This window comes from Ailuropoda melanoleuca, chromosome 2, assembly GCF_002007445.2.
Source record: "Ailuropoda melanoleuca isolate Jingjing chromosome 2, ASM200744v2, whole genome shotgun sequence".
NCBI lineage: Eukaryota > Metazoa > Chordata > Mammalia > Carnivora > Ursidae > Ailuropoda > Ailuropoda melanoleuca.
The window spans coordinates 99,514,551-99,526,690 of record NC_048219.1 but is presented as its reverse complement, the minus strand read 5'-3'; the positions used below and the strand labels follow the sequence as shown (position 1 = coordinate 99,526,690).

The 12,140-nt window shown below is 46.7% G+C and overlaps 1 protein-coding gene and 1 pseudogene across 3 annotated transcripts in view; both read left to right on the top strand.

The window, feature by feature from the left end:
* Nucleotides 1–8,548, top strand: part of EPB41L5 (erythrocyte membrane protein band 4.1 like 5) — a 65,697-nt gene extending 57,149 nt beyond the window's left edge. For all 3 annotated transcript variants that reach the window (XM_034654403.1, XM_034654401.1, XM_034654402.1), the window contains one exon: nt 460–8,548. In XM_034654403.1, the coding sequence (XP_034510294.1) occupies nt 460–526 (67 nt within the window). In that variant the 3' untranslated portion in view covers nt 527–8,548. The remainder of the gene's footprint in view (nt 1–459) is intronic.
* LOC117795908 lies at nt 8,113–11,839 on the top strand (annotated as a pseudogene).
* Nucleotides 11,840–12,140: the final 301 nt, after the last annotated feature.

Genomic DNA, 12,140 nt, shown 5'->3' with positions numbered 1-12,140 from the left:
CCACATCCTTTTATTTTTCCCATAACTCTGACAAAGCAGATTAACTGGTGTGGGAACTCAGCCACAGCCATCTGGGACTGTGTCTATGTAAAGCACAGAACAGTGTGCGCACTTACCTTGGTCTTCTGGAACAGGTTTGCTGTCATGCTCAGCACAGTACTATTCTTGCCATTCATAATAACAACCCTGACTCATTAGGAAATGATTGTTTGGTATGTTTTATTCAAGACAGTAGGGAAAATTGGTATACTTCAGATTTCATTTCAAGATGAAATAAGCGTCATTTATTTAGAAAATTCCCTTCTGTAAATGTCTCATTGCTAAATTAGGTGTTGCAGCATAGTCATTTAGGTCTGTAATTTACTCTCAACCTGCTCCATGTAGCACTGGTGAAGAAATGCAGGTTGCTCCCACCCCAGTAGTTTCACTGAATAATAACCCCTTCTTTCTTCCCTTCAGCTCTGTTCCAACGTTGGCAGAAGAAACTGTCTTGAAGCAGAAGTGTTTACTGACAACTGAGCTCTGAGGGATTGGCTCCTTCTCACCTGTAACTGGAATGCCCAGCACTCTGCAGCTGTCCGTCCTGGAATCCATTTCCGCTGGAATGTTCAGATTCAGGAGCTTGTTCTTTCTTGTGAGTAAAAAAGCTCACCTAGATTTGACTTCAACTCAATAAAAAACATTTTCCGTCCAACTGGAAGGGTTTACACTACATATTTGCCCAAATGAGGATATCTGGTCTTTTACTTTCTATAATTGTATTGAAATTGTATATTCCTCAGACAAGGGAATTCTTTTCCCTGTTGTTTCCTTCAAACTCTTGGCCCCATCTAGTGGTTATAATTGTTCATAACCCCTCCATAACCAGGCCGTCGCTGGTAGTCAGTAATGGCCTTTTGAATGTTATTTCTTTCTCTAGTATTAGGGTGAGTGTCCTTATCCCAACACCTGTTAGAGAAGTTGCCCTTATCCATGCAGTACCTGGAAGTCAGGAATTTAGGAAATTAATGAGCATATCATGTAGGTAGTTTGAGGCCTAATTGTTTACAATTATTACAGTACTAAAGAAAAGTTTAGAATACAGAAGGTTTTCAAGTGTCTCCCATACTTTTGACTTCTTATCGGACTGGCTATCTTAATACGTCCAGGTAAGCTAAACCTTGAGAAGAATGCAGAGAAATCAGTTGTGTATATTTTGCGTCTTTTTTTTTTCAGCCCTGCTTCCCCACAGGAAGCCCTCACGTGCACCACACACATACTCTCTAACTTTTCAGCCTGGACAGGGACAGCAGTCACTTCTCCACACTGGCACCAATTTGGATACAGGCTCCATTTCCTTTTAATATGAGCTGAATAAATTTAGAACTTGTAAACTAAAAGAAAACAAAACAAAACGAAAATACCAGGACAGAAATAGGGAATCGGGGGTCGAGGGGGTTTTGTTCCTTAAACACCTATGTCTGAAATTGTACCTAGCATACTGTAAGAACTCGTATCTTTGGAATTTTGTGTTAATTTTAGAAAGTCTCTAGAAGTTCCTAATCACTTCTGATATAAAAAAAAAAATGTCTGGATGTTAAAGTAGCACATGTGCATATAGAAAATGAGAAGAGTGTAAAAAATAGCCTCTTGCAATCCTGACTTCCAGAAAAGCACTCTTATTTTAGCTTTAAAAATTCAGAATGCAGGAGGTAAACCGCAGTTGCTGCTGGAAACGAGGATGAGGTGGAAACTATGTTGGCATTATTGTTGTTAATCCCTGTGATCAAGGATTGATGTCAAACTGTACCTCCTGGAATTTGATGTTTAGTTTTCTGCCCTGTGTTATGTATATAATTGAGTGTTAATTTATGTTGCTCAGCACAAGAGAACATCTGGTTTTGTGATTTTTAAAACTCCATGACTTGGACTGTCCCGGGTTCCCTGTAGCATAGTCATGTGCTAAGCAAACACACACTAGTGTCTGATTGGAAAGCTCAGGAATTTTAATCTTGTGCTGTTTCCCAGGGAGCTGTAGAGTTTGGAAACCACTTTTGCACAGAACAACTTTGCTGAAGGAAAGAAAGTTGGCACTTCTTGCTGGCCGCGTCCCCTTAGCCATTATGCTGAGCTTGTGAATTTCATTGGTGGAGCTCTTGCCAATTCTTAATTGTAAAACAAATTTTCTCGCAGCTGTAAGTGACACCTAGAACCAAGGGCTTGACTAGGGGCCTGACCCGAAGCATGCTGGAGTGGACATAAATTTCCAATGTGCTGACAATGACAGATGTACTGAAAGGTCAAGGTTCTGCATCTAACCACAGAGCAGCTAAGGTCTTACTAGGTTGGAGGGCCTAAGCTTCCTTTCCAGTTTAGGAGGTAGCACCATCCTTATTTTAAACTTTTTACAATTTAGGAATAAGTTGTTGAAAATATTCTATAACCTGTGTGTCTTTTGGTTCCTATATTCTTACTGGTTAGCATATTGAAAAGGACTTTCTTAAAATGTACTTAAACCTCAGGCTAAAAGGAGGAGATTTTGTCTTTTGTCCTGACACGAAGTGGTGAACATGGAAATTACTATTTTAAGGATGAATTAGCACTGGCAGTTTAGATACCTGTCGAGTATAACTTCCCTGTCATGACTGGTGCTGGTGCCTTCCCCAGAGTTGCTGTAACACTGCTTTTGTCCTTGCTCATCTGAGGGCGGAGGGCAGAGAATGGCAGGGCTCAGGATATCTGTGAACGTGTCCGAGAGGGAAGGGAGAAGTCTGTCTCTGTGATGAGAGAAAACCTGATATATGTGAGTCAGTAAAGAATGTGAGCCGAGCGAGATTCGAGATAATACTGGATAAGAAGGCAGGTCGGTTACACTGAAGTGGGAGGAGGGGCGGCGCCGGTGGCATGACCCGCTGTTGACCTTCAGGGCATGGTCCTCTCCTGCAAAGATCACAACCCACCTGCCCATCCAAGAATCATCCGATGAACTAAAGGGCTGATCCTCAGATGAGATGGAATAGCCCTACTGGCTGTTCAAAATGACAGCTGGTTGGGCAGGAAGTTTTTCTCTAGAATGAGGTTCCCATGCACTTTAGTAAATGTAGCTAAAAAGAAATATTGGCAACATTTAATTAAGTCAGAAGTAATGAGAGCATGTTTGAAAAGAGAGCAAGAACAATAGTTTATTTGAGGGCTCCAGCTAGAAAGCTGTTAGCATTCTTCCGTTTGAAGGTAGTTTGGAGGTGATTTATAGCTGAGATAACAGACCCAGATCGGCAGCAGATAACAGAAGGCTTTTAGCCACAGGCTCAGCTCCTCTGTGGTTACTTTCTTCCCAGATTTTCCAGTACCAGATTTGACTGTAGTAACTCATTAGGATTAGTGATGGTGGAACTTGTACCTGGGAGCAGATTTGAGGCTGGTGCTGAGAGAGTGGCAGGGCTTCTTTTATTGTCTTGCCAGGCCTCGTGGGTCTGTGGGGCTTGCAAGGACTGGGTTGTTGCTGCTGCCCCCGTCTCATGGCTTAGTGTGCGCTCCACCCCAAGAATACTTTAGAATAGTGCCGTGCATGCAGGAGGCGTCTACTGCAGGCCTCGGGGGAGCGGAAAGGTGAGGAACCTCAAGTCAGGCCGTGGGACAGCCCATGTGGGGGAAGGGAGAGTTGGCATGGTGGTTTAAAATAAGAATGGTAGGTTTCAGCTTTCTGCCCTCGACTCTTCTTCTGAACTTGTAAAATGATAAACGAGCTCCTATTTCTTAAGATTGTTGGTAGTAGCACCTATGTATACACCGGAGGGCTCATTGTTCTTCATGCCTGCCCTTCAAGAGACACTGGTGAACAAAGGAATGACTGGGTTCCTTTGGTCTTGATAAATTTAGACATACCCTTAACAGCTTTCCTAAAATGTTTATATTGTTTTAAGAAAAATTCTGTTTAAAAATATTTCTTACAGCCTACTGTTTATCTTCGCCTTATCTGCTTTTGCACAATCACAGATGCTCTGTGGACAGTTGAGGATGAAAGCCCTGGGTAGTTCTCGCATCTTGACTTCTTGTTCTCCTATGCCTCCCAATTCTGGCTAAAACTAGCACCCCCATCTTCTCTTGCATAAGCCCCAGAATGAAAGCTCAGGTGTCACTTCAGAGACTTTGTTAGAATTATTTGGCAGTCACTTACATAGAGAAAGATCTTCCATCTTTTTCTATAAGTAAGGGTCTTGAGAAGCCAAGTTCTTGTCTTCTCACTTAGAGCAGGGATGAGCGAAGTTTTTCTGTGAAGAGCAGAGGTAGCCGTGCCGCCAGAGCACAGGAGCAGCACAGACAGTAGTACGCGCCTGGGCTGGCTATGCTCCACTCGAGTTCCACTTACAAAAGCAGGCGCCGACTCCGATTCCATGCTCGGTGGCGTGGCAGCGTGGCTGCCTGGGAGTCAGGCGGATAGTCTCACAGGTTCTGCAGCAGCAGCTGTCACGCAGAGGCACCTGACATTTCTAGACGTTGGCACCCTCATTTGCACACGGACAGGGTGCAGTCATGCGTCTCCTAGCTCTGAGAGTCTTTGTGAGGCCTCACCAGTTTCTAATCGATCTTGCCTTCAGCCTTTCAGTTGCTGAGAGGCCTGGAATCTTCTGCAGACTGAAGAATGTACATTTCTATGTTATTTGTCCTTTTTTCCTCTCAAAAAGGTAAACACTCTGGTTTTTCAATGATCAGAAGAAAGTTGGAAGCTTTTCCTGTCTATCAGCCTTCAGGATGAGGAAGTTTGTTTGGGTTATAGAAATTTGTCCCGAGCGAACTCTGCTGTGCTAGCCTATTGGTAGAACTGTAACGATTTCCAGTTCTCAGATAGGGTACGTGAGTCTCTTCATCACTTTGCTTGAGACAATAATTCAGTCACTTCCCAGGATTTCTCTTTATCAAGGAGGTATTTCAGCACAGATCTCTTGCTCTTTTTGTTTTCATAAGTAAATTTTCTTTTCTGGATATGATAGTTAAAAGGACCTCACTAACTATTTTTTGTTTACTTTTTATATGTGTAAAGCTTTGCAGTAGCTTTTAAAGTGTAATTTATTTTTGTATCGAGTGCACTATTTTTCATTGTGTTCCACAGTTTTATATGACTTGTATTAGAAGCACTGCACTGAACTGAGTTGTTTGTATACTGACATGAGAGCCGTAGATGTGACCACAAATAAAGCTTTTGTGAGACATTTATGTTCTTATGAGCTGTTTTCAGTTTCTGGGAAGTGTAATACCTACATGCTGCCTGTTTTCTGTCCTCCACACAATTGTTAGATCCGAGCTGCTGTTCATAGGAACGTGAGGGACCAAATGGAAGCCGTGAACAGAAGCAGCACCAGTTGTCAGTGTCCATTTTAGTATGTGTGGTACAAGTTTGGGAGTAGAGGCATTTTCAAAGTTAGAAACCTCACTGGTCACTCTCAGCGTATCCTGGAAGGCACAGCAGTTGTGGTACAGTAGAAACACAGCTCTGCTACTCAGTACCATTGCATCACAAACCCGTGCCTCAGTTCCTCTGTCTGGGCCGGCGTGGAGCATTGTACGCGGTACCGCATCCGGTAGAGAGCAGTAGCTGTCCTCCGTCACGCCGTCCCAGCGACGGATGCTGCTGCTGGACAGAGTCGTACACACCACAGGCCAGCAAGGTCCCTGAGAACAGTCTCTTTCCTGCCCCCCTCCCTCCCCTTCCACCCAAAGAACAGAGAGCGATGGGCCTGGACAACCAAGAAGCTTTTCTTAGGCTCTAATGCATGTGCAGGGCGAGGCAGGAACCTGGGCTCTGTCACCAGTGCTGGAAGTTCTCCTCAAAGAGATCCAGCATGAAGCAACCAAAGCACTCTCACTTGAGCACAGTGACTCATGGGAAAGATATGAGGAGCTCTCTAAACCAAGGGGATGGGCGGAAGTGTGGACTCCTCCTCTGGTACCAGCAGGAATGGTCTGGCTGTTCCCTGCGGCTCACACCGACTGGCATTTGGAGTTGGAGAGGGCAGGACACCTGAAAAGGCTGTGGATCCCCAAAAGGAGGGGAATGGTGAATCGGCTACCAAGACAATCACAGATTTGGGAGAAGACACTATTTATCACAGTTGAAATCTGAAGAAAAAGAACTAAGAAAATTCAGGAAAGTCGATTGCAGCTGGGTAATAGCTCTCTAAGCGTTAGAGACAGGGCTTGCGCTTAAAAAAAGGTATGTTGATACTCCACAAACATCTATTTTAATGTTATTTCTGTTCTTAAAATATTAAAAAAAAAAATGAACCCAGTATGCCACCCAGAAATGGCTTTTGTGGTCAGCACCAAGAAAAGGCAGCAGGGTCAAAAAGGGAGCTCAGGTCAGTAGGGTCCAAGAAAATTAGCTCAGTGTTGGTTTGGGGTCAGTGTGGTAGGCTTAGGGTGATTTGTCCCAGTAGACATTGAGCCCCACTGTGCTTAGGCTACAAGGTTCATTCCTGAAGGAGAGACCCAGGAGGGGCGCAGAGCAGCCTCTGTCCGCAGCAGGGTTGCCCATACCCACGTGGGCCCTGGTGGCCACTTTGTAGCCCTCCGCAGTGCACCCTTCACACCTCCAAGTGCATCATGCAGAGATAGAGCTAGGTCACACTCTCAAGCTAGGAAATTGGGTTGTGGGGGTGGGAACTAGAATTTCAAGATGACCTGGTCCCAGCTCCTCAGTGCCTAGATTAGAAAAGAGGTCCAGAAAGGGAAAGGAACTGGCCCTAGATCATAGGGCCAGGGGTAGGAATTCACCCCTCTCGTCTACTTCCCTCAGCACTGCTAGTCTTGGCTCCCTAGGTCACGGTTGCCACAGAGCGTAGTCTCACTTTTTCTGAGGCACCTCTGAGGCCCTTCCTACCTGGGTCCAGAATTCCCATGGGAGAAGCTGACCCATTTCCAGCCTCCGTGGCTCTAAGCAGAGCCTCCTTGGAAAGAAACCACAGCATGGAGCTCTGGTCAGCCCTTAGCAACCACCGTTCTACCTCTGTTCCTGAGTTTGCCTTTTTTAGATTCTACATGTAAGTGATATGATTCAAGATGTGTCTTTCCTTCTCTGACTTACGTCACTTAGCATAATGCCCTCAAGTTCCATCCATGTTGTCACAAATGGATTTCCTTCTCTCTCATGGCTGACTAATATTCCACTGTATATATGACTGATTTTCTTTAGCCACACATCCACTGGTGAACATGTAGGTGGTTTCCATATCTTGGCTCTCATGAACGATACTACTGGTTCTTAATCAGTTTAGGTTAGGGACTCTCTGACACATCTGGACACATGGGTAGTTTTGCATACAATTCCACATGCTCATTGATCCCTTAGGGATCCTCAGGTTGGGAGCCTGGGTTGATGATGGGAATATCTGGCCAGAGGAGGTGGAGCGGGTGGAGAGAAGGAGGAGTTCTCCTGGGCAGCTGCTGGCTCCTCTCACCGCTGTCTGCAGCACTGGCCCGCAGTACAAGCTCGACAGATGCTTGCTCAGCCAAGGCCTGAACGCGTACAAAGTTCTCAACCTGGAGTAGTCAAGAGCATAAGACTTACCAGCTGTTGAATTATAAATACAAGTACAAAAATATATCCTACTGGAGCCCTGTCCGTCAGCCTTTCTGCCTCGTGCTTGTGCGTGGGGGTGAGACTAGTGCCTGCCTGCCTCGTGGTGTGGTGAAGGTGGGGAAGGTTCAATGAGTTAATACCAGAATCGTCTGCGTGTGGACGCCCCCTGTGCCCCTATCTCCGACCCAGATCTCTGCTGCACCCCTCCTGGCTCCATATGGATATTACACAAGCACCTTGGGGGCAGCATATCGCAAGGCGGACTTGAAGTGTTCTGCCAAATCCCCCACCCGCACACAGGCCCCAACGGCTGCTGCTCAGGGATCCTGGTCGCAGTGACTTGCTTCCTTGCCCTTGATTCCTCTCTCTCCCCTCCCATGTCTGATCAGTCCTTAAGTCCTGCTGCGTCTCTCTGGGAACTGACTCCTCATTTTTGTGGCTACACCCCTTGATCAAGTCAGCATCTGGCTTGAGCTCGGGCAGTCGCCATTGTCGGGTGAATCTGTCTTCCAACTGTAGCCAGAAGTGAAGTCCTGCTCCTCTGCATTGAAACCGCAATGGCTCCCCATCGCCCGGAACACAATCCAAACTCCTTCAGTGGCCTCTGTGGCATGGTCTTCGGCCACGCTGCTTCCACTCCTTTGGGTGACCCACACTTGGTCTCCCAACTGGGCCTGCCCTCCTTCTGCTGGGAACTTGGTGGCCCCAGGCTCTGTGTCTTGAGGCTTCTTGTTGAGGGTTGAGGTTGCATCCTACTTCCTACTGATGCCCCTCTGTGCACTCCAATATTGGCCCCTCTCTGTGTCACCGCCTTTGTGAGTTACTTGTTAACTGCTGTCCTGATAACATAAGCTCATCGCCTGCTGCACTGGGGGCACCTGGCATGCTTCCTGGTGTACAGTTGGTGCTCAAATATTTGTTGAACGAAGGGAACGGGGGAGACGGCCGAGACTGACCCCAAAACCATGCAGGATCTCACCTCAGCGGTGCAGACACCCTGCAACAGATGCAAGATAAAGTTCAGACCATGTCTGACCAGATCATTGGAAGAACCGGGGACATGAGTAGTCCCACTGACCACCCGGCGAAAAAGCATTGCAGACCTCACGCCACAGGCTGGGGTGGAAGAACCGGAAGGTAAAAACAAGATACCTGCCACACCAGTGAGTTGAAGTTTGCTAATCTACGCTGAAATCTGGAGCACCGTTTTTATAAGCCTAGAGAAGACTGACCGGCTTTTTGAAGCAACTACTACATGTAGACAGGTTTTCTATTACAAAGCGTGCATTCTTCGTATCGCATATTATATAGTTAGTTTATAGAATGACTCCCCCCCACCCTGCCCAGTGTCTTGAACATGGTCACTTCACATCTTGGACGTTGGTCAGTTGTGCTGTTAACTATTAAACACTAACACTTTGGTGGTTCCTGCATAAAAGTGTCAAATTTTTTAGTGTAAGAAAATACTTGTTGAATGAATGCTGAACTGATTAATCACCCACTGTGTTCCACGGACCCCACCAGGTCCTTAATTTAGGTTTCCCGTTTACTTCTCACTACAACTTCTGTGATCTTAACGAGAACCAGGAAGTCTGGCTGCCAGTGAGGGTTGGACCAGGAGCTGAAGCAGGTCTGTGTGACTCAAATGCCCGAAATCAGCATATCGCAGACCTCAGGCATTCACACACAGGTCACCAGTTGTCCTGGTGTGTCTGGGACTGAGAGGGTTCCTGGGCCATGGGACTTCAGTGCTAACAGCAGGAAAGTCCCAGGAACTTCAGGACAACTTGTCACCCACTGTATTCACAGGCTGCAGTGGTGCCACATCCGTGTGTTAATTAGAACTCACTTTAACATTATCGTTATCAACTCGCTTTTACACAGCCTTGTCCTAAAACGTAAATCATAGTTGTGACGGGCTGGTTATAGTTTCGCTAACGTGTTGTAAAATACACACAATTAAAAGAAAAAGTGGCCTATCTGTTGTAAATCACATAAAGCTGTCTCACAGAGCCTCAAGGGTGAGCTTGGCCTGCTTTGTGATACCCTGTCCCACCTGCGCTTCCCCAGACACGTGATCTAGTCTTCCTGCCTCTGAGCTCTCCCTGGGAAGCACTGTGCTTGCCCTCCAGTAACTTGGTCTGGAAGCGTCTGCTCTCACCCATGTATAGGTTCCCTCCTTCGGTTCACAGCCTCCCCAGTGAGTGAGTATCCTATTAATGAACCTTGGAGGGGTGTGTGTGTGTGTGTGTGTGTGTGTGTGTGTGTGTGTGTGTGTGTGTTGGGGGTGTTGGTAAGCAGTGCGTCTGGGCCATAGATGGTACACTTGTCACAGGATATGAACCCGGGTCTGCCGTGGCCTCTCTCAGGCAGAACCAGAACACAGGCCCAGGTCCTTAGGAAGACCTGGTTCATTTGAGCTAGCCTTGGAACCATCTGCTTGTTCCTTCGTCAATCAGTGCTGAGGGCTTATGTCTTGAGCCCTCTCACCCCTGCCTTGACACTTCCCGTCGTCCGAGAGCTGCCTCAGTCTGACTGGCCCTCCCCGCCGGTTCCATCCCTGGGGCAGGGTGGAAAGCCCTGCCTCTGTGAAACTCCCTCAAAGCTAACCCATTTGCTGCTCAGCATAGAAGTGAGAGTACGTGGTTTCGCAGTATTCTCTGACTTCTTCTGAGCAGGGCTGGGTTTAGAGTGAGGTGCGTGGGGTGCCTACAGCAACCTTTGAAGAGGTGCTTACTCTTAGGATCACGGAAGTGCCCACCCAGCCCTTGCACAAACTGACAGGGAGGTGCCTCCGTACGTTTTACATCTTAGGCACCTCACTCATTTCCGCCCAGCTCGGCCCTGCTCCTGAAGGCTGGATGCTGGGCTTCAGATCTTAAGAAGTATCTGAGGATGGGCTTGGGTCATGAGCTCCAAAGTCAGCCCCTTTCAGCACTGCCGCGCCAGTCTCTGAATCTGACTGCAGAGCCTGGAAGTTGGGGTGAGTATACTGACCGGCACAGAGCCCCTCTCAGCAGTCACAGCAGCTGTTGCCCGGAGCAGAGCAGAAGCCCACAGATGCTTAGAGGGCTGTCAGGACAGGCTGGCCCCTGTGGGCTGGCTGCCCCAACCAGGGAAATCGCCGCAACCACTGGGCCATGATGTCCTCAGTGACCACAGAGCGGCGCTGCAGCACCGCAGTCAAGAACTAGAACTTTGGCAGCCGGAGCTGGTACCCCAGGTCCCTTCCCAGCCCCTTCCACGTGCCCAGAGGTAACACACAGTCTATGCATCCCCGAACGGCAGAGTTTAGATTTGCTGGCTTTTGAACCCCACCTAAGTAGAATCATACTGGATATATTCTGAACTTCTCCAACTTCGTGTTCATCGGTTCATTCCACAGATATCAAGGGAGCATCTACTATGTGCCAGGCTCTCCATTAGGTGTTCAGGACACAGCAGTGAGCATCCTCCCCAACAGTCCTGTCTGCACAGAGATTCCACGCCACCGATGCGTGGTTCCCGAGGCCATGCTGACCCCATGAGGCTGACAGTCCCTCCCCCAGATATTCTGAAACCCCCTTCTTGGTCCTGCTCAGAGTTTTGGAGCTCCCTTCCCCAGATAAAGATATCACAAGAAAAGACAAATACAGACCAATATCCTTTATGAACATAGATGCAAAACTCCTCATCAAAATACTAATCAGCTGAATCCAACAGCATATTAAAGGATTATACACCATGACCAGGTTTTATCCCAGGAGTGCAAGAGGGTTCAGCCCCCCAAAAATCAATGTAATGCAACACATTAATAGAATGAGAGAAAAAAACACGATCATCTCCATCAACACAGAAAAGCATTTGACAAAATCTAACATCCTTTCACAATAAAAACACTCAGAGAACTAGAAGTTCAAGGGAATTGCCCCAGCGTGTTAAAGGCCCTATTAGAAATAACCACAGCTAACACTGTACTGAATGGTAAGACATTGAAAGATTTCCTTCTGAGATCAGGAACAAGAGAAGGATGCCCGTTTCACTACTGCTACCCAACACATACTGAAAATCCTACCAGGGAAATTAGATAAGAAAAAGAAATGAAAGGCATCCAAATTGAATTGGAAGACGTAAAGCAATCTCCATTTGCAGATGATGTAATCCCATTTATAGAAAATCCAAAACTGTCCACAAGAAAGCTATTAGAGCTCATAAGTGAATTCAGCAAAGTTGCAGGGTACAGGCTCAACAGAAAAGAAGTATTGTGGTTCTATACATTTCCAAAAGCAACCGCCCCAAAAGATATTAACAAGACAATTTTTTTTTAAAGACTTTATTTATTTTTTCGACAGACAGCCAGCGAGAGAGGGAACACAAGCAGGGGGAGTGGGAGAGGAAGAAGCAGGCTCATAGCGGAGGAGCCTGATGTGGGGCTTGATCCCATAACCCTGGGATCACACCCTGAGCCGAAGGCAGACGCTTAACCGCTGTGCCACCCAGGCGCCCCCTTAACAAGACAATTCTATTTACAATAGCACCTAAAAGAATAAAATAACTAGGAATAAATTTAACAAAGAAGAATAAAAATTTATACACTGAAAACAAC